The sequence below is a fragment of the Ranitomeya imitator genome, chromosome 3 (assembly GCF_032444005.1).
Source record: "Ranitomeya imitator isolate aRanImi1 chromosome 3, aRanImi1.pri, whole genome shotgun sequence".
NCBI classification, from domain to species: Eukaryota; Metazoa; Chordata; class Amphibia; order Anura; family Dendrobatidae; genus Ranitomeya; species Ranitomeya imitator.
The window spans coordinates 4,743,365-4,761,591 of NC_091284.1; the positions used below are offsets into that span (position 1 = coordinate 4,743,365).

The 18,227-nt window shown below is 50.9% G+C and overlaps 1 protein-coding gene across 1 annotated transcript in view; it reads left to right on the plus strand.

The window, feature by feature from the left end:
• MAB21L3 (mab-21 like 3) overlaps positions 1-18,227 on the plus strand; it is a 105,856-nt gene that overhangs the window by 70,205 nt on the left and 17,424 nt on the right. Inside the window, exon 3 of the mRNA XM_069760013.1 lies at positions 3,155-3,446. Coding sequence (XP_069616114.1) covers positions 3,155-3,446 — 292 coding nt within the window. The remainder of the gene's footprint in view (positions 1-3,154; positions 3,447-18,227) is intronic.

The window sequence follows — 18,227 nt, forward strand, 5'->3', positions numbered from 1 at the left end:
GCGCAGAATGTCAGAGCGGTGAGCGGGGGACGTCAGAGTGGTGAGCACGGGACATCAGAGCGGTGAGCACAGGACATCAGAGCGATGAGCGCGGGACGTCAGAGCGGTGAGCGCGGGACATCAGAGCGGTGAGCGCGGGACGTCAGAGCGGTGAGCGCGGGACATCAGAGCGGTGAGCGCGGGACGTCAGAGTGGTGAGCGCGGGACATCAGAGGGGTGAGCGCGGGACGTCAGAGCGGTGAGCGCAGAATGTCAGAGCGGTGAGCGGGGGACGTCAGAGGGGTGAGCACGGGACATCAGAGCGGTGAGCACGGGACATCAGAGCGATGAGCGCGGGACGTCAGAGCGGTGAGCGCGGGACATCAGAGCGGTGAGCACGGGACATCAGAGCGATGAGCGCGGGACGTCAGAGCGGTGAGCGCGGGACATCAGAGCGGTGAGCACGGGACATCAGAGCGATGAGCGCGGGACGTCAGAGCGGTCTGCGCAGAGAAGTGACTGAAGAAATTCCAAGTGGTGTGCACAGGACGTCAGCGCAGGACGTCAGAGCGGTGAGCGTGGAACTTCAGAGTGATGAGCGCAGTACGTCAGAGCGGTGAGCACGGAACGTCAGAGCGGTGAGCGCGGGACGTAAGAGCGGTGAGCGCAGAATGTCAGAGCGGTGAGCGCGGGACGTCAGAGCGGTGAGCGCGGGACATCAGAGGTGAGCGCGTGATGTCAGAGCGGTGAGCGCAGAATGTCAGAGTGGTGAGCGCAGAATGTCAGAGTGGTGAGCGCGGGACATCAGAGCGGTGAGCGCGGGACGTCAGAGTGGTGAGCGCGGGACATCAGAGGGGTGAGCGCGGGACGTCAGAGCGGTGAGCGCAGAATGTCAGAGCGGTGAGCGGGGGACGTCAGAGGGGTGAGCACGGGACATCAGAGCGGTGAGCACGGGACATCAGAGCGATGAGCGCGGGACGTCAGAGCGGTGAGCGCGGGACATCAGAGCGGTGAGCACGGGACATCAGAGCGATGAGCGCGGGACGTCAGAGCGGTGAGCGCGGGACATCAGAGCGGTGAGCACGGGACATCAGAGCGATGAGCGCGGGACGTCAGAGCGGTCTGCGCAGAGAAGTGACTGAAGAAATTCCAAGTGGTGTGCACAGGACGTCAGCGCAGGACGTCAGAGCGGTGAGCGTGGAACTTCAGAGTGATGAGCGCAGTACGTCAGAGCGGTGAGCACGGAACGTCAGAGCGGTGAGCGCGGGACGTAAGAGCGGTGAGCGCAGAATGTCAGAGCGGTGAGCGCGGGACGTCAGAGCGGTGAGCGCGGGACATCAGAGGTGAGCGCGTGATGTCAGAGCGGTGAGCGCAGAATGTCAGAGTGGTGAGCGCAGGACGTCAGAGTGGTGAGCACGGGATGTCAGAGCGGTGAGCGCGTGATGTCAGAGAGATGAGCGCAGGACGTCAGAGCGGTGAGCGCGGGACGTAAGAGCGGTGAGCGCAGAATGTCAGAGCAGTGAGCGCGGGATGTCAGCGGTGAGCGCGGGACATCAGAGGTGAGCGTGTGATGTCAGAGCGGTGAGTGCAGGACGTCAGAGCGGGGTGCGCAGGACGTCAGAGCGGTGAGTGCGTGATGTGAGAGCGGTGAGCGCAGGACGTCAGAGCGGTGAGCGTGGGATGTCAGAGTGGTGAGTGCAGGACGTCAGAGCGGTGAGCGTGGGACATCAGAGCAGTGAGCGCGGGAGGGCAGAAAAGTGACTGAAGAAAGTCCAAGCGATGAGTGCAGGACGTCAGAGCGGTGAGCGCGGGACATCAGAGCGGTGAGCGCGTGACATCAGAGCAGTGAGCGCGGGACGTCAGAGCGGTGAGCGCGGGACGTAAGAGCGGTGAGCGCAGAATGTCAGAGCAGTGAGCGCGGGACGTCAGAGCGGTGAGCACGGAACGTCAGAGCGGTGAGCGCGGGACGTCAGAGGTGAGCGCGTGATGTCAGAGCGGTGAGCGCAGAATGTCAGAGTGGTGAGCGCAGGACGTCAGAGTGGTGAGCACGGGATGTCAGAGCGGTGAGCGCGTGATGTCAGAGCGGGGTGCGCAGGACGTCAGAGCGTTGAGCATGGGATGTCAGAGCGGTGAGCGTGGTATGTCAGAGTGGTGAGTGCAGGACATCAGAGCGGTGAGCGCGGGAGGGCAGAAAAGTGACTGAAGAATGTCCAAGTGATGAGTGCAGGACGTCAGAGCGGTGAGCGCGAAACTTCAGAGTGATGAGCGCAGTACGTCAGAGCGGTGAGCACGGAACGTCAGAGCGGTGAGCGCGGGACGTAAGAGCGGTGAGTGCAGAATGTCAGAGCAGTGAGCGCGGGACGTCAGAGCGGTGAGCGCAGAATGTCAGAGTGGTGAGCGCAGGACGTCAGAGCGGTGAGCGCAGAATGTCAGAGTGGTGAGCACGGGATGTCAGAGCGGTGAGCGCGTGATGTCAGAGAGATGAGCGCAGGACGTCAGAGCAGTGAGCGCGGGACGTCAGAGGTGAGCGCGTGATGTCAGAGCGGGGTGCGCAGGACGTCAGAGCGTTGAGCATGGGAGGGCAGAAAAGTGACTGAAGAAAGTCCAAGCGATGAGTGCAGGACATCAGAGTGGTGAGTGCGTGATGTCAGAGCGGTGAGCGCGAGAAATTAGAACAATGAGAGTAGGAAGTCAGAGCAGTGAGTGAAGGAGTTCAGAGCAGTAAGTACAGGAAGTCAAAGCAATGAGAGTAAGGGCTATGAGCACAGGAGGTCACTTGGCGAGCACACTGGGTCAGAACAATCAGCATAGGAGTTTAGAGCAGCGCGTACAGGAGGTCAGAGCAGTGAGCACAGATCAGGGCAGTGAGCGCAGGAGGGCAGAGAAGTGACTGAAGGAAGTCCAGATGGTGAGTGCAGAACTTCAGAGTGGTGAGCGCAGGAGATTAGGGTGGTGACCGAATGATAACAGGACGTCAGGACGGTGAGTGCAGGTTGTCAGGGCGATGAACCCAGGACGTCAGAGCGGTGAGCGCAGGAGGCCAAAGAAGTGCAGGAGATAAATGCACAGAATGCGTCTCTGAAGGTGACTGCACATAAGAGTGTGTACAGCAGGTTGCACCATTGTTAGCTCTGAAACCACCAGGTCTCTGGTGACTTTGCTCCATATATTGCAGGTTTTGTCCCCATCTCAATTGCTGGTGACGGTTCCTCTACGGGGCCTGAGTGGGTACCGCCAGAAGAGTTTGAGGAGATGGCGTTACTACACCCCAAGAGGAGTGCGGCTTATGAGCCCCGTGATGGAGCCAGAGAAGCTTCACCAGTGGCTGGAGGTGGAGCAGTTCCAGAAGAGCAGCTCACAATGGCATGACGCCGACGTCTCCATCCAGGGTGACCTAGTGCCCGGTCGTGTACTGACTATTCTCCAAGAACTACTCCGGCGAGCCATCCCTGCATGCAACCTGACCAGTAAGACAACACGGTGCCCCATCCCTGCCTGTAACCTGACCAGTAAGAGAACACGGTGCCCCCAACCCTGCGTGTAACCTGACCAGTAAGAGAACACGGTGTCCCCAACCCTGCGTGTAACCTGACCAGTAAGAGAACACGGTGTCCCCATCCCTGCCTGTAACCTGACCAGTAAGAGAACACGGTGCCCCCATCCCTGCCTGTAACCTGACCAGTAAGAGAACACGGTGCCCCCAACCCTGCGTGTAACCTGACCAGTAAGAGAACACGGTGTCCCCAACCCTGCGTGTAACCTGACCAGTAAGAGAACACGGTGTCCCCTTCCCTGCCTGTAACCTGACTAGTAAGAGAACACGGTGCCCCATCCCTGCCTGTAACCTGACCAGTAAGAGAACACGGTGCCCCCAACCCTGCGTGTAACCTGACCAGTAAGAGAACACGGTGTCCCCAACCCTGCGTGTAACCTGACCAGTAAGAGAACACGGTGTCCCCTTCCCTGCCTGTAACCTGACTAGTAAGAGAACACGGTGCCCCATCCCTGCCTGTAACCTGACCAGTAAGAGAACACGGTGCCCCCAACCCTGCGTGTAACCTGACCAGTAAGAGAACACTGTGCCCCCATCCCTGCCTGTAACCTGACCTGTAAGAGAACACAGTGCCCCCATCCCTGCGTGTAACCTGACTAGTAAGAGAACACGGTGCCCCCATCCCTGCCTGTAACCTGACCAGTAAGGGAACACAGTGCCCCCATCCCTGCGTGTAACCTGACTAGTAAGAGACACGGTGCCCCCATCCCTGCCTGTAACCTGACCAGTAAGAGAACACGGTGCCCCCAACCCTGCGTGTAACCTGACCAGTAAGAGAACACGGTGCCCCCATCCCTGCCTGTAACCTGACTAGTAAGAGAACACGGTGCCCCCATCCCTGCCTGTAACCTGACCAGTAAGAGAACACGGTGCCCCCAACCCTGCCTGTAACCTGACCTGTAAGAGAACACGGTGCCCCCAACCCTGCCTGTAACCTGACCAGTAAGAGAACACGGTGCCCCCAACCCTGCGTGTAACCTGACCAGTAAGAGAACACGGTGTCCCCTTCCCTGCCTGTAACCTGACTAGTAAAAGAACACGGTGCCCCATCCCTGCCTGTAACCTGACCAGTAAGAGAACACGGTGCCCCCAACCCTGCGTGTAACCTGACCAGTAAGAGAACACGGTGTCCCCAACCCTGCGTGTAACCTGACCAGTAAGAGAACACGGTGTCCCCTTCCCTGCCTGTAACCTGACTAGTAAGAGAACACGGTGCCCCATCCCTGCCTGTAACCTGACCAGTAAGAGAACACGGTGCCCCCATCCCTGCCTGTAACCTGACCAGTAAGAGAACACGGTGTCCCCTTCCCTGCCTGTAACCTGACTAGTAAGAGAACACGGTGCCCCATCCCTGCCTGTAACCTGACCAGTAAGAGAACACGGTGCCCCCAACCCTGCCTGTAACCTGACCTGTAAGAGAACACGGTGCCCCCAACCCTGCCTGTAACCTGACCAGTAAGAGAACACGGTGCCCCCAACCCTGCGTGTAACCTGACCAGTAAGAGAACACGGTGTCCCCTTCCCTGCCTGTAACCTGACTAGTAAAAGAACACGGTGCCCCCATCCCTGCCTGTAACCTGACCAGTAAGAGAACACGGTGCCCCCAACCCTGCGTGTAACCTGACCAGTAAGAGAACACGGTGTCCCCTTCCCTGCCTGTAACCTGACTAGTAAAAGAACACGGTGCCCCAACCCTGCGTGTAACCTGACCAGTAAGAGAACACGGTGCCCCCATCCCTGCGTGTAACCTGACTAGTAAGAGAACACGGTGCCCCATCCCTGCCTGTAACCTGACCAGTAAGAGAACACGGTGCCCCCATCCCTGCCTGTAACCTGAACTGTAAGAGAACACGGTGCCCCCATCCCTGCCTGTAACCTGACCTGTAAGAGAACACGGTGTCCCATCCCTGCGTGTAACCTGACCTGTAAGAGAACACGGTGCCCCCATCCCTGCGTGTAACCTGACTAGTAAAAGAACACGGTGCCCCATCCCTGCCTGTAACCTGACCTGTAAGAGAACACGGTGCCCCATCCCTGCGTGTAACCTGACCTGTAAGAGAACACGGTGCCCCCATCCCTGCCTGTAACCTGACCAGTAAGAGAACACGGTGCCCCCATCCCTGCCTGTAACCTGACCTGTAAGAGAACACGGTGCCCCCATCCCTGCCTGTAACCTGACCAGTAAGGGAACACGGTGCCCCCATCCCTGCGTGTAACCTGACTAGTAAGAGACACGGTGCCCCCATCCCTGCCTGTAACCTGACCAGTAAGAGAACACGGTGCCCCCAACCCTGCCTGTAACCTGACCAGTAAGAGAACACGGTGCCCCCAACCCTGCCTGTAACCTGACCAGTAAGAGAACACGGTGCCCCCAACCCTGCCTGTAACCTGACCAGTAAGAGAACACGGTGCCCCCAACCCTGCGTGTAACCTGACCAGTAAGAGAACACGGTGCCCCCAACCCTGCCTGTAACCTGACCAGTAAGAGAACACGGTGCCCCTATCCCTGCCTGTAACCTGACCAGTAAGAGAACACAGTGCCCCCATCACTGCGTGTAACCTGACCTGTAAGAGAACACGGTGCCCCCATCCCTGCCTGTAACCTGACCAGTAAGAGAACACGGTGTCCCCATCCCTGCCTGTAACCTGACTAGTAAGAGAACACGGTGCCCCCATCCCTGCCTGTAACCTGACCTGTAAGAGAACACGGTGCCCCCAACCCTGCGTGTAACCTGACCAGTAAGAGAACACAGTGCCCCCATCCCTGCGTGTAACCTGACCTGTAAGAGAACACGGTGCCCCCATCCCTGCCTGTAACCTGACCAGTAAGAGAACACGGTGTCCCCATCCCTGCCTGTAACCTGACTAGTAAGAGAACACGGTGTCCCCATCCCTGCCTGTAACCTGACCTGTAAGAGAACACGGTGCCCCCATCCCTGCCTGTAACCTGACAAGTAAGAGAGCACGGTGCCCCCAACCCTGCGTGTAACCTGACCAGTAAGAGAACACGGTGTCCCCATCCCTGCCTGTAACCTGACCTGTAAGAGAACACGGTGCCCCCATCCCTGCCTGTAACCTGACCTCCAAGAGAACACGGTGCCCCCATCCCTGCGTGTAACCTGACCAGTAAGAGAACACGGTGCCCCCATCCCTGCGTGTAACCTGACCTGTAAGAGAACATGGTGCCCCATCCCTGCGTGTAACCTGACCTGTAAGAGAACATGGTGCCCCATCCCTGCGTGTAACCTGACCTGTAAGAGAACATGGTGCCCCATCCCTGCGTGTAACCTGACCTGTAAGAGAACATGGTGCCCCATCCCTGCCTGTAACCTGACCTGTAAGAGAACACGGTGCCCCCATCCCTGCCTGTAACCTGACCTCCAAGAGAACACGGTGCCCCCATCCCTGCGTGTAACCTGACCAGTAAGAGAACACGGTGCCCCCATCCCTGCGTGTAACCTGACCTGTAAGAGAACATGGTGCCCCATCCCTGCGTGTAACCTGACCTGTAAGAGAACATGGTGCCCCATCCCTGCCTGTAACCTGACTTGTAAGAGAACATGGTGCCCCCTTCCCTGCCTGTAACCTGACCTGTAAGAGAACATGGTGCCCCATCCCTGCCTGTAACCTGACCTGTAAGAGAACATGGTGCCCCCATCCCTGCCTGTAACCTGACCAGTAAGAGAACACGGTGCCCCCATCCCTGCCTGTAACCTGACCAGTAAGAGAACACGGTGCCCCCATCCCTGCGTGTAACCTGACCAGTAAGAGTGTTAGGTTGAACAATTTAATAAAATGTTCACTTAAGTTGCCTACTCCTGGCCTAATGGATATTGATCAGGTGCGCACCAAAGAAATAAACATATAACAACACACAGTCATATGTAAACTCTCCATGATCAATCTATGGCCCAGCTGCAAGGGAAAAGAGACTTTATTCAGTCAGAACACATGGTTACATATCCCCTGTAAGGGGGCTCGGTTAGCTCTAAAATGGGAGTGATCGGATGCATTCCATTGGTTAGTGGGTTGGGCAATGAGCAAGTCCATGGGTGGATCCATGAGGTCATCAGGGTGGGTTGGTCCATGAGGTCATCAAGGTGGGCGTCACTGTGGGTGGATCCATGAGGTCATCAGGGTGGGCGTCATCTTGGATACCAGCCAGGCAGCCACATGGCTCTCTGATACAGGAAATGGCAGCCATCTTTAGTGTCTTACTTTCATCTAAAAAACTTATGTAAGATCAAACAATACACGTTATGGGTCATTTCTCTCAATCTCTTATGGCTTGGGGTTAATTAAGTATTTGATCTTATGGCTCTCCTCAACAGTCCCCCCTAAATACTTTATTAACCCCTTTTTTTTTTTATCTTGATCCCACCGTGGTTCCCTAACCCACCAGTGTTAAGTGTCACTATGACATCAGAGGCTTCATGACAATACAGATGCTATAGACACCAGAGAATGTGTGACCAATCATGGATATATCAGGAGGTATCTCGGAGCGCGCTACCAGCGTCCTCGGGACTTTCCTACCTGCTGGATCTATTTCTCTCCAATCTCCATGGTTACATAAAATACATATGTCACTCACCCTGATGTAACACATCCTATATCTGACCGTCTCGCCCGGGAGGGGGGAATTGGAGTTTTCACCAGTTTGAGACAAGTTTTCCCTTGTGGAAAACCTCCCTTTGTAGCTGGACTTTGACAAGCAGGTCAGATCCTACTCTGTCCCTAACTGTCTAACAAGTTTATAATGTGAGAGATGGATTAAATGGCGCTATAACAATTAATAATAATAATAATATGAATCCAGAAGACGCTCAGCAATCCTGACTGAAGTAGGAGTAGTCAGGAGCACTTGGTAGGAACCCTCAAATCTCGACTCCAGGGATGTCTTTCTGATGAACTTCTTTACCAGCATGTAGTCACCAGGTTGGAAATCATGGGTACCTTCACTGGAATCTGGATCTGGAATGGATGATAAAACTTGTACATGTGTTACTGACAGTTCTTTTAGTAAGGACAATTACATAATTTACAAGAGTATCACTTCCTAAAGCTAGTTGTTGTGGAAAATATTGACCCAACCTTGGAGGCTCCCCCAAAAAGAATCTCGTGTGGTGTGAGTTTGGTGGGACCCCTTGGAGTGTTTCTGACTGAGTATAAGGCAATGGGCAAAATGTCTGTCCAAGTCTGACCTCCTAACTGGCTTCCAGTATTTTATTTTTCAAGGTGCCATTCAGTGTTTCTACTTTCCCACTGCTCTGTGGGTGATATGGAGTATGTAAACCCAAATCAGCTCCCACCAATGTCCATAGTTCCTTAGTCAGTGCTGCAATGAATGCGGGTACTTGGTCACTCTCAATTACCTCTGGGACCCCATATCTGCATACTACTTCAGTCATCAGTCTCTTAACAGTCACTCTGGCAGTCATGTTTATTACTGGATAGGCTTCGGGCCATCCTGAGAACATGTCAGTCACTACCAGTACATACTCGTACTTCCCTACTTTTGGCATTTGAATGTGATCAATCTGAATCCTCCGAAAGGGATAGAGTGGTTTAGCCAATGTTTCTGAGTAACTTTCTGGGGCAGTGCTGGATTGCATGTTGCACACACAAGGCAGGAATTGCAGTATTTTTGGGTGACAGTAGAGATCCCAAGTGCCATGTAAGTCTTCCAAATCAGGTCAATCATCTGATTCCGGCCTCTGGGCGATACCGTGTGCCCATTCTGTCTCCGAGGAATACAGATTACGGGGTAGACAGAACTTTTTGTTCACCCTCCAGACTCCATCTTCATCCTTTTTTAGCTCCTCCTTCTTGTCATGGCTTCTTTTCATCATCCAATGTCTTGATGTAGATGGATAATCCTCATAAGAGAGCCTTTAGTCCCTTCTTCAGTGTTTTGTGACACGTACACCGCTGCTTTCTCTTTCCCAAATGGATCAGCAGCATAGGTTTTTACTGTTTTGTCAGCAAAGAAGTTCCTCCTTGCTTCTGGAGAATCCAATCTTCCGTGAGCTTTGATCTTGATCACTGCAACCTCCGAATGTAGATCAAGAGCGGCCACAAGTTCTTGTATGGTAGCAGCATGTTTTACAGGAGTTCCACTGGACGTTAGGTATCCTCTGGCTGCCCAGATACTGCCGAAGTCATGAGCCACTCCGAAAGCATATCTTGAACCCGTGTAGAGGTTGACCACCTTCTCCGTTGCTTCCTGACAAGCCAACGTCAAAGCTTTAAGTTCCGCTTCTTGTGCAGACATGTGCGGTGGTAGTGATCCAGCTGAGATGACCTGGTCATGTGTAACCACGGCATATCCCATATGGAACCTTCCCGTTTCATCTGCAAATCTGGAACCATCATTGAGGAACGTCAGGTCAGCATGTGGGAATGGGTCTTCAGACACATTTTTCTTGGAGGCTACTTCTTCCTGCATTTGTTCAAGACAGTCATGATCCTCCTTTGAGTGTGTAGAGGCATCTCCTCCGAGAGCATCAGCATCATCATCCACATCCCCCCTGGAAAGAGGAAGCAGCATGGACAGTTTGAGGATGCTGCAGCGGACAAGAGTGACATTATCCGGAACCAACAGCGAATATTGTAGTCTCATATGACGCTGCACCAACAGATGTTAGGGTTGCAGGAATAGCGATTATGTCGTGTGGAGCCATTAAGAGAACTGGATGTCCTCAGATGATATCAGAATTTGGGATTCCAAAAGCTGGTGCAGACTGTATGGCCTGTTTAAGAGCGTAGAAAGCTTCCACGGATTTGGTACATAGTGGAAACGCTGATGTCTTGAGGTCTTCGTACAATGGCTGCATCAGCTTTGAGGCATCTGGAATCCTTTGGCGACAATAAGTGATAGGTCAGCCAGCTCATCCGAGGCCCATGTCTTGGGTTCTTGGCAGAACTCAACACCAGAGTCCCATGTCTTGTCACTGGCAAGTGAGTCATCATTGAACACGATATCCATAACAGGCCAATATGCATCGACTGCTTTAAGATTTGACAGGGAAATTAGATCTTGCCACGTAGCTGGGTAAGTACTTTGGATTTGAAGCATGCTTCTGTAGAAAGGCATCGGCTGTTTTTCTGGATCTGGAGCTTGGTACAACAGAGTAGCAGCTTGCTGGGGTGTAAACTTGACGTAGAGGGTGGGCTCCTCAGACATGAGCATTGGCACTGTTGGTGGTGACACCTGAGGCGGGAGTAGAGATGGCACCGGAATTGTCAAGGTCTCAATTTGCTCACTAATATTCGCATACTCTAAACTGTGAGTTATTGCTGCATGAAGTTGTTGAGCACTAACGTCTGGATGAATAGGGTAAAATGTAGGGGTCACAGCGTGTATGATCATTCTACATGGAAGATTGCCAGCTTTAGTCACCACTATGTCCCCAACAGCTATCTGACCATGTGACTCAACAATGATTTGACTGTCAGCTTGAATAGTCGCCCCTCCTGCTTACACTATAGCTCTAGCTACACCTCCATTATGCTCTAACCGAGAATTGGCAGCTTTAACAATAGCGTCTGTTTCCATTGTCATTATGTCACCCTTTCCCACCACTAACAAGGGTCCCTCAGGAAGTTCTTTTTGAAAACAGGTTGTCAACATTCCCTCCCCTTTGTGCTTCCTGTGCTATTGACATCCCCCTCCCAGATTGAGCCCCCCCCCTTGATACAGTTGTCACCATCCCATACATGTGTGCACTTGGCTGCAAGAGAGCCTGTGAGGTACCAGGTATAGGGTTAGGTAGACTGTGTGAGAGTGCTATTGTAGTGGAAGCGTTGGGAGGAGAGGTGTTATGGTCTGGTGATTATGGAGCGACATGAGACTAGCTCTGAGCAGGTGGTATCTATACTGACCGCAGACCCTAAGCTCAACACACAACTAGAAGCAGCCGTGGATTGCTCCTAACGCTCCCTATGCAACTCGGCACAGCCTGAGAAACTAACCAGCCCTGACGATAGAAAAATAAGCCTACCTTGCCTCAGAGAAACTCCCCAAAGGAAAAGGCAGCCCCCCACATATAATGACTGTGAGTAAAGATGAAAACACAAACACAGAGATGAAATAGATTTAGCAAAGTGAGGCCCGAGTTACTGAATAGACCGAGGATAGGAAAGATAGCTTTGCGGTCAACACAAAAACCTACAAACAACCACGCAGAGGGGCAAAAAGACCCTCCGCACCGACTAACGGTACGGAGGTGCTCCCTCTGCGTCTCAGAGCTTCCAGCAAGCAAGAAAAACAAACAAAGCAAGCTGGACAGAAAAAATAGCAAACAAAAATAACACAAGCAAAACTTAGCTTATGCAGGACAGACTGGCCACAGGAACGATCCAGGAGGAAGCAAGACCAATACTAGAGCATTGACTGGAGGCCAGGATAAAAGCACTAGGTGGAGTTAAATAGAGCAGCACCTAACGACTCAACCTCATCACCTGAGGAAGGAAACTCAGAAGCCGCAGTACCACTCTCATCCACCAAAGGAAGCTCATAGACAGAACCAGCCGAAGTACCACTCACGACCACAGGAGGGAGCTTGGCCACAGAATTCACAACAGTGGGTGTGCGGCTAAATTGGCAGTGGAAGTGACAGTAGAAAGGGTCGGTGCCGAGGACGATCCAGGCTGGAGCATTGCTAGATAGGGGAAAGGTTCGGTGCCCCATTGGAAACCACTGAGACAGGATACATGGGTAAAGCTTGTTCACTTCCCAAAGGAAAATAGTATTGGCCGTTAGTGGTCATTACTGGGTAACAAGGATTTGGTGATGTGGTGTATAGCCTTAGTCTAAGATGTTCACCACCAGGAGCAGCACATTTGCCATCCAGAAAATGGCTACCGTCAGAATTACATGTTATCCACAAAATGGCCACCATTAGAATTAACACATTTGCCATCCACAGAATGGCCGCCGTCAGAATTACATTTGCCATCCACAGAATGGCCGCCGCCAGCATGAACACATTTGCCATCCATAAAATGGCTGCTAACAGCATTAACAAATTTACCATCCACAAAATGGATGCTACCAGCATTAACAAATTTACCATTTACAAAATGGCTACTACCAGCATTAACAAATTTACCATCCACAAAATGGATGCTACCAGCATTAACAAATTTACCATCTACAAAATGGATGCTACCAGCATTAACAAATTTACCATCTACAAAATGGATGCTACCAGCATTAACAAATTTACCATTTACAAAATGGCTACTACCAGCATTAACAAATTTACCATCCACAAAATGGATGCTACCAGCATTAACAAATTTACCATCTACAAAATGGATGCTACCAGCATTAACAAATTTACCATCTACAAAATGGATGCTACCAGCATTAACAAATTTACCATCTACAAAATGGATGCTACCAGCATTAACAAATTTACCATTTACAAAATGGCTACTACCAGCATTAACAAATTTACCATCCACAAAATGGATGCTACCAGCATTAACAAATTTACCATCTACAAAATGGATGCTACCAGCATTAACAAATTTACCATCTACAAAATGGATGCTACCAGCATTAACAAATTTACCATCCACAAAATGGCCGCTGCCAGGGTTAGCACATGGCTCTGGGCCACCAATATAAGGTGATGGCCGCTCACAGGATATATTTTTGTAATACACATAATTCAAAACTCTGCCCTTTTTTATTCCTTTTCCTCTTCTACCCAATTTTCTCTATACAGACTTTCAGAGACTCTTTCCCATGCCCTAGCAGTAGACAAAAATCCATTATCTTCTAGGATACCCTTTCTTTCTTTCAAGACAATCTTCCACTCCAGGGGCTGTAACCTCCCCCTTCTGGCATTCCACACAACTTCATAAGCTTTTTACATTGTTTAACATGACTCTTCCCTTCACGAGTCGTTACTAATGTGCACGGGTCTAACTTGCCATCTGAATTTGGCTTAGTGCCAATACGGCAGAACTGCATTAATTTCTCCATCTTTCTATAGATATCTATATCCCTATCAAGATAACAAGCACCAAACAAACAATAAGACGGGGGAGATGACTCAAACCTGAGATTCTAAAGAGAACTGAGTCTGCAGTACTCAGTTCCTATTCTTTCTTGTCACGTGGTCCCTGTCTGACTTCCGTATTCTGTACTTTACAAACCAATTATTCCCTACTTAGTCAAATTGCTCCCTAACTTACCAGTCCCCGTGCAGAGTCAACTCACTCGATGCCACGGGGCAAAAAAACTATAAATTTATTTATTTGGCTCGAACTGAGTCATCTCACTCCAAGTTTTAATGAGCCGCTACACAATTTATTAGGCGCCGAACTGAGTCATCTCACTCCAAGTTTTACCGGGCCCCCCTAGGCCGAGTCAATCACTCAAGGTCCTAGTCTCTCTTATACAGAACTGAAAATCTTATCACAGGCGACAACCATGTACTGTACCACAGACAAAAATATTTTTTTTTTTTTTTTTTCTCACACTTGCTTGCTTTTCTTTTCTAAAAACTTGCTTTTCCTGTTCTAACACTTGCTTTTCCTTCACTAAAAAACAACAACTTGCTTTTCCTGTTCTAACTACCAGTCATCTCCCCTCCTCACAGCACATAACAGGCAGTAGGCAACTAAAACATGTGACGGTTCTTGCAATTAAATGACCAGCAGCGGAGAGACCCTTCTGCCGTCTTACAGATACCACGAAGACCGGACACGGTCAGGCAATCTGCACAGGATACCCCGAAGGACACAGGTAAAGACTACAGATTATAAAAATCAGCAGACTTACCGTGTTCTGATAAGGAGGTGATCAGTCTCCACGTTCGGGGTATTCAGCGCGTTCTGCCATTCCAGTCGCCGGTCCTCAGGGTTCAGGGCTCTTCCTCTGCTGGCCCCACGTTGGGCGCCAAATTGTTAGGTTGAACAATTTAATAAAATGTTCACTTAAGTTGCCTACTCCTGGCCTAATGGATATTGATCAGGTGCGCACCAAAGAAATAAACATATAACAACACACAGTCATATGTAAACTCTCCATGATCAATCTATGGCCCAGCTGCAAGGGAAAAGAGACTTTATTCAGTCAGAACACATGGTTACATATCCCCTGTAAGGGGGCTCGGTTAGCTCTAAAATGGGAGTGATCGGATGCATTCCATTGGTTAGTGGGTTGGGCAATGAGCAAGTCCATGGGTGGATCCATGAGGTCATCAGGGTGGGTTGGTCCATGAGGTCATCAAGGTGGGCGTCACTGTGGGTGGATCCATGAGGTCATCAGGGTGGGCGTCATCTTGGATACCAGCCAGGCAGCCACATGGCTCTCTGATACAGGAAATGGCAGCCATCTTTAGTGTCTTACTTTCATCTAAAAAACTTATGTAAGATCAAACAATACACATTATGGGTCATTTCTCTCAATCTCTTATGGCTTGGGGTTAATTAAGTATTTGATCTTATGGCTCTCCTCAACAAGAGAACACGGTGCCCCATCCCTGCCTGTAACCTGACCAGTAAGAGCACACGGTGCCCCCATCCCTGCCTGTAACCTGACCAGTAAGAGCACACGGTGCCCCCATCCCTGCCTGTAACCTGACCAGTAAGAGCACACGGTGCCCCCATCCCTGCCTGTAATCTGACCAGTAAGAGCACACGGTGCCCCCATCCCTGCCTGTAACCTGACCTGTAAGAGAACACGGTGCCCCATCCCTGCCGGTAACCTGACCAGTAAGAGAACACGGTGCCCCCATCCCTGCCTGTAACCTGACCAGTAAGAGAACACGGTGCCCCATCCCTGCGTGTAACCTGACCTGTAAGAGAACACGGTGCCCCATCCCTGCGTGTAACCTGACCTGTAAGAGAACACGGTGCCCCATCCCTGCCTGTAACCTGACCAGTAAGAGAACACGGTGCCCCCATCCCTGCCTGTAACCTGACCAGTAAGAGAACACGGTGCCCCCTTCCCTGCCTGTAACCTGACCAGTAAGAGAACACGGTGCCCCCATCCCTGCCTGTAACCGGACCAGTAAGAGAACACAGTGCCCCCATCCCTGCCTGTAACCTGAACACTACAGTAAGAGAACACGGTGCCCCCATCCCTGCCTGTAACCTGACCAGTAAGAGAACACAGTGCCCCCATCCCTGCCTGTAACCTGACCAGTAAGAGAGCACGGTGCCCCCATCCCTGCCTGTAACCTGACCAGTAAGAGAACACAGTGCCCCCATCCCTGCGTGTAACCTGACCAGTAAGAGAACACGGTGTCCCCATCCCTGCCTGTAACCTGACCTGTAAGAGAACACGGTGCACCATCCCTGCCTGTAACCTGACCAGTAAGCGAACACGGTGCCCCCAACCCTGCGTGTAACCTGACCTGTAAGAGAACATGGTGCCCCATCCCTGCCTGTAACCTGACCAGTAAGAGAACACGGTGCACCCATCCCTGCCTGTAACCTGACCTGTAAGAGAACACAGTGCCCAAATCCCTGCCTGTAACCTGACCAGTAAGAGAACACGGTGCCCCCATCCCTGCGTGTAACCTGACCAGTAGGAGACCACAGTGGCCCTTCCCTGCCTGTAACCTGACCAGTAAGAGAACACGGTATGTCACGATTCCACCACGACCGTCACTCCTTCGTCACGGATCGGGGTGACTTTAGTTATCCCTCCACTGCTACAATGTGATGGAAAAACACACGCAAGGCTATTGACCTCTTAGTTTACAGCAGGGGCTTATTTTAATTATCCCACTGCTCTTCAATATGCCACGAACTGCAGGGATTTATGTATATCCCGCTTTACAGTTCTGCTTGAACTTGCAGCTCTCTGGCGCCCCCCTTACCCTCAGGTCAGATTAGGTACTGCACCTATGGTAATTAGTTGTCAGAATGGCTGCCTGCTATATACTGGCTATTGGGCACGCTGCAGCGAGGCGATATAACTACTCCCACTTAGGAAGGAACAATAATTATCAACGCCGCCGTCGCTACAATGACTCCCAAAGGCACAGCACACGGTATGCTGCCACCAGCTTCGATTAAATGGATCCGAAGCTAACCAAAAACAGTAGCGTAATTCCCTGCAGAAGACTTGGGGTACGTTTTAGAGCAGGAAGAACGAAACTAGTATTTTATGTATTTTACTCCGTTAAAATTAAGGCAGTGTTTATAAAAAGATGTTACAATATGAGACAATTGAAAATATGTACAAGGTAATTATAAAAATAACATGGATTAAAGAAGAAAGGTAAAACTCACATGCTTTCAGATCATGTCAGGCAAAACCATGCTGGCAGGCAGACCCCAAATGTCCCAGTGCATCAGATCTGGGTAGAAACAGCTCCTCAGGTAAGATTCAGGCTCAGACTAAGACTGCAGGCTGGGTTAAGGGTAGAGACTTTTAAACCCCAGCCTCGTGACATCACTAAAGGGGTTGGTTTCCTCAGTCCCTTCCATCTCCTCAGACTCACCAAGGTTAACACAAATTTGTATAATGCTCGTATCTCCACTCCAGAATATGTCAGAATCATAACACACCCAGCATTCAGCTTATTTTAAAATTGTCTTTCTAATTAAACCAAATTTGGGCTATTTGGGACATACAGTTCCAGAGAAATCCATACTTTTTTACCTGGTGGAATTAGAACCTTCTGCTTACAGTGGCTGATAGATCCGCCGATGGAGGTTAGCAATATATCCTTATTATTTTTCTAGCCCAAATCGGTGGCCCGATATCTTACTATAACCAAACACAGAACCGCATGTCTTTGAGAAGGATAATCAGACCAGCTTCAGCTGGAGGGAGCTTTGGGCCGCTACAAGCTGTTGTGAATTCCGCTCTTGGGCTCCCTCTTGTGGTTTCTAGTGGTATGGCTGCTCCTTGGAGTTAGCTGTCATCAGCTGCCTCCACTTATCTTCTCTTCTGCTCGGCTATTTAGGTCTGGCTCTGTCTTCAGCCAGTGCCACTTGTAAATGGTTCCTGGTTGGATTCACATCTCTTCGGAGTTCCCTGTTATCCTGACCAGTTCAGCTAAGCTAAGTTTCTGTCCATAGATTGTGGACTTATCCATTCTGTGCTTTCTATGTTTGTCCAGCTTATCAGTGTGAATTTATTCTGTCTTGCTGGAAGCTCTGGGAGGCAGATTTGCCCTCCACACCTTTAGTCAGGTGTGGAGTTTTTTTGTAAACTCTGCGTGGATTTTTGTAGTGTTTTATACTGACCGCACAGTATTCCATCCTGTCCTATCTATTTAGCTAGACTGGCCTCCTGTGCTCATCCTGGTTTCATTCTGTGTATGTCTTTTCCCTCTCCACTCACAGTCATTATTTGTGGGGGCTAATCTATCCTTTGGGGATTTTCTCTGAGGCAAGATAGTTTTCCTGCTTCTATCTTTAGGGGTAGTTAGCTCTTAGGCTGTGACGAGATGCCTAGGGAGAGTTAGGAGCATTCCACGGCTACTTCTAGTGTTGTGTTGAGCTTAGGGACTGCGGTCAGTACAGTTCCCACGTCCTTCAGAGCTCGTTCCATGTTGCTCCTAGACCACCGTATCATAACAGTACAAGTGGCCAAAAATGAATTAAATGCATCTCAAAAGAAGGAAAAGAAAGTTCTGAACCATTTTTTTTTTCTGTGCTTTGGTTTGTCTTTTTTTTTTTTCTTTTCCTCTTGATATCTGGGTGGTTCAGGATATAT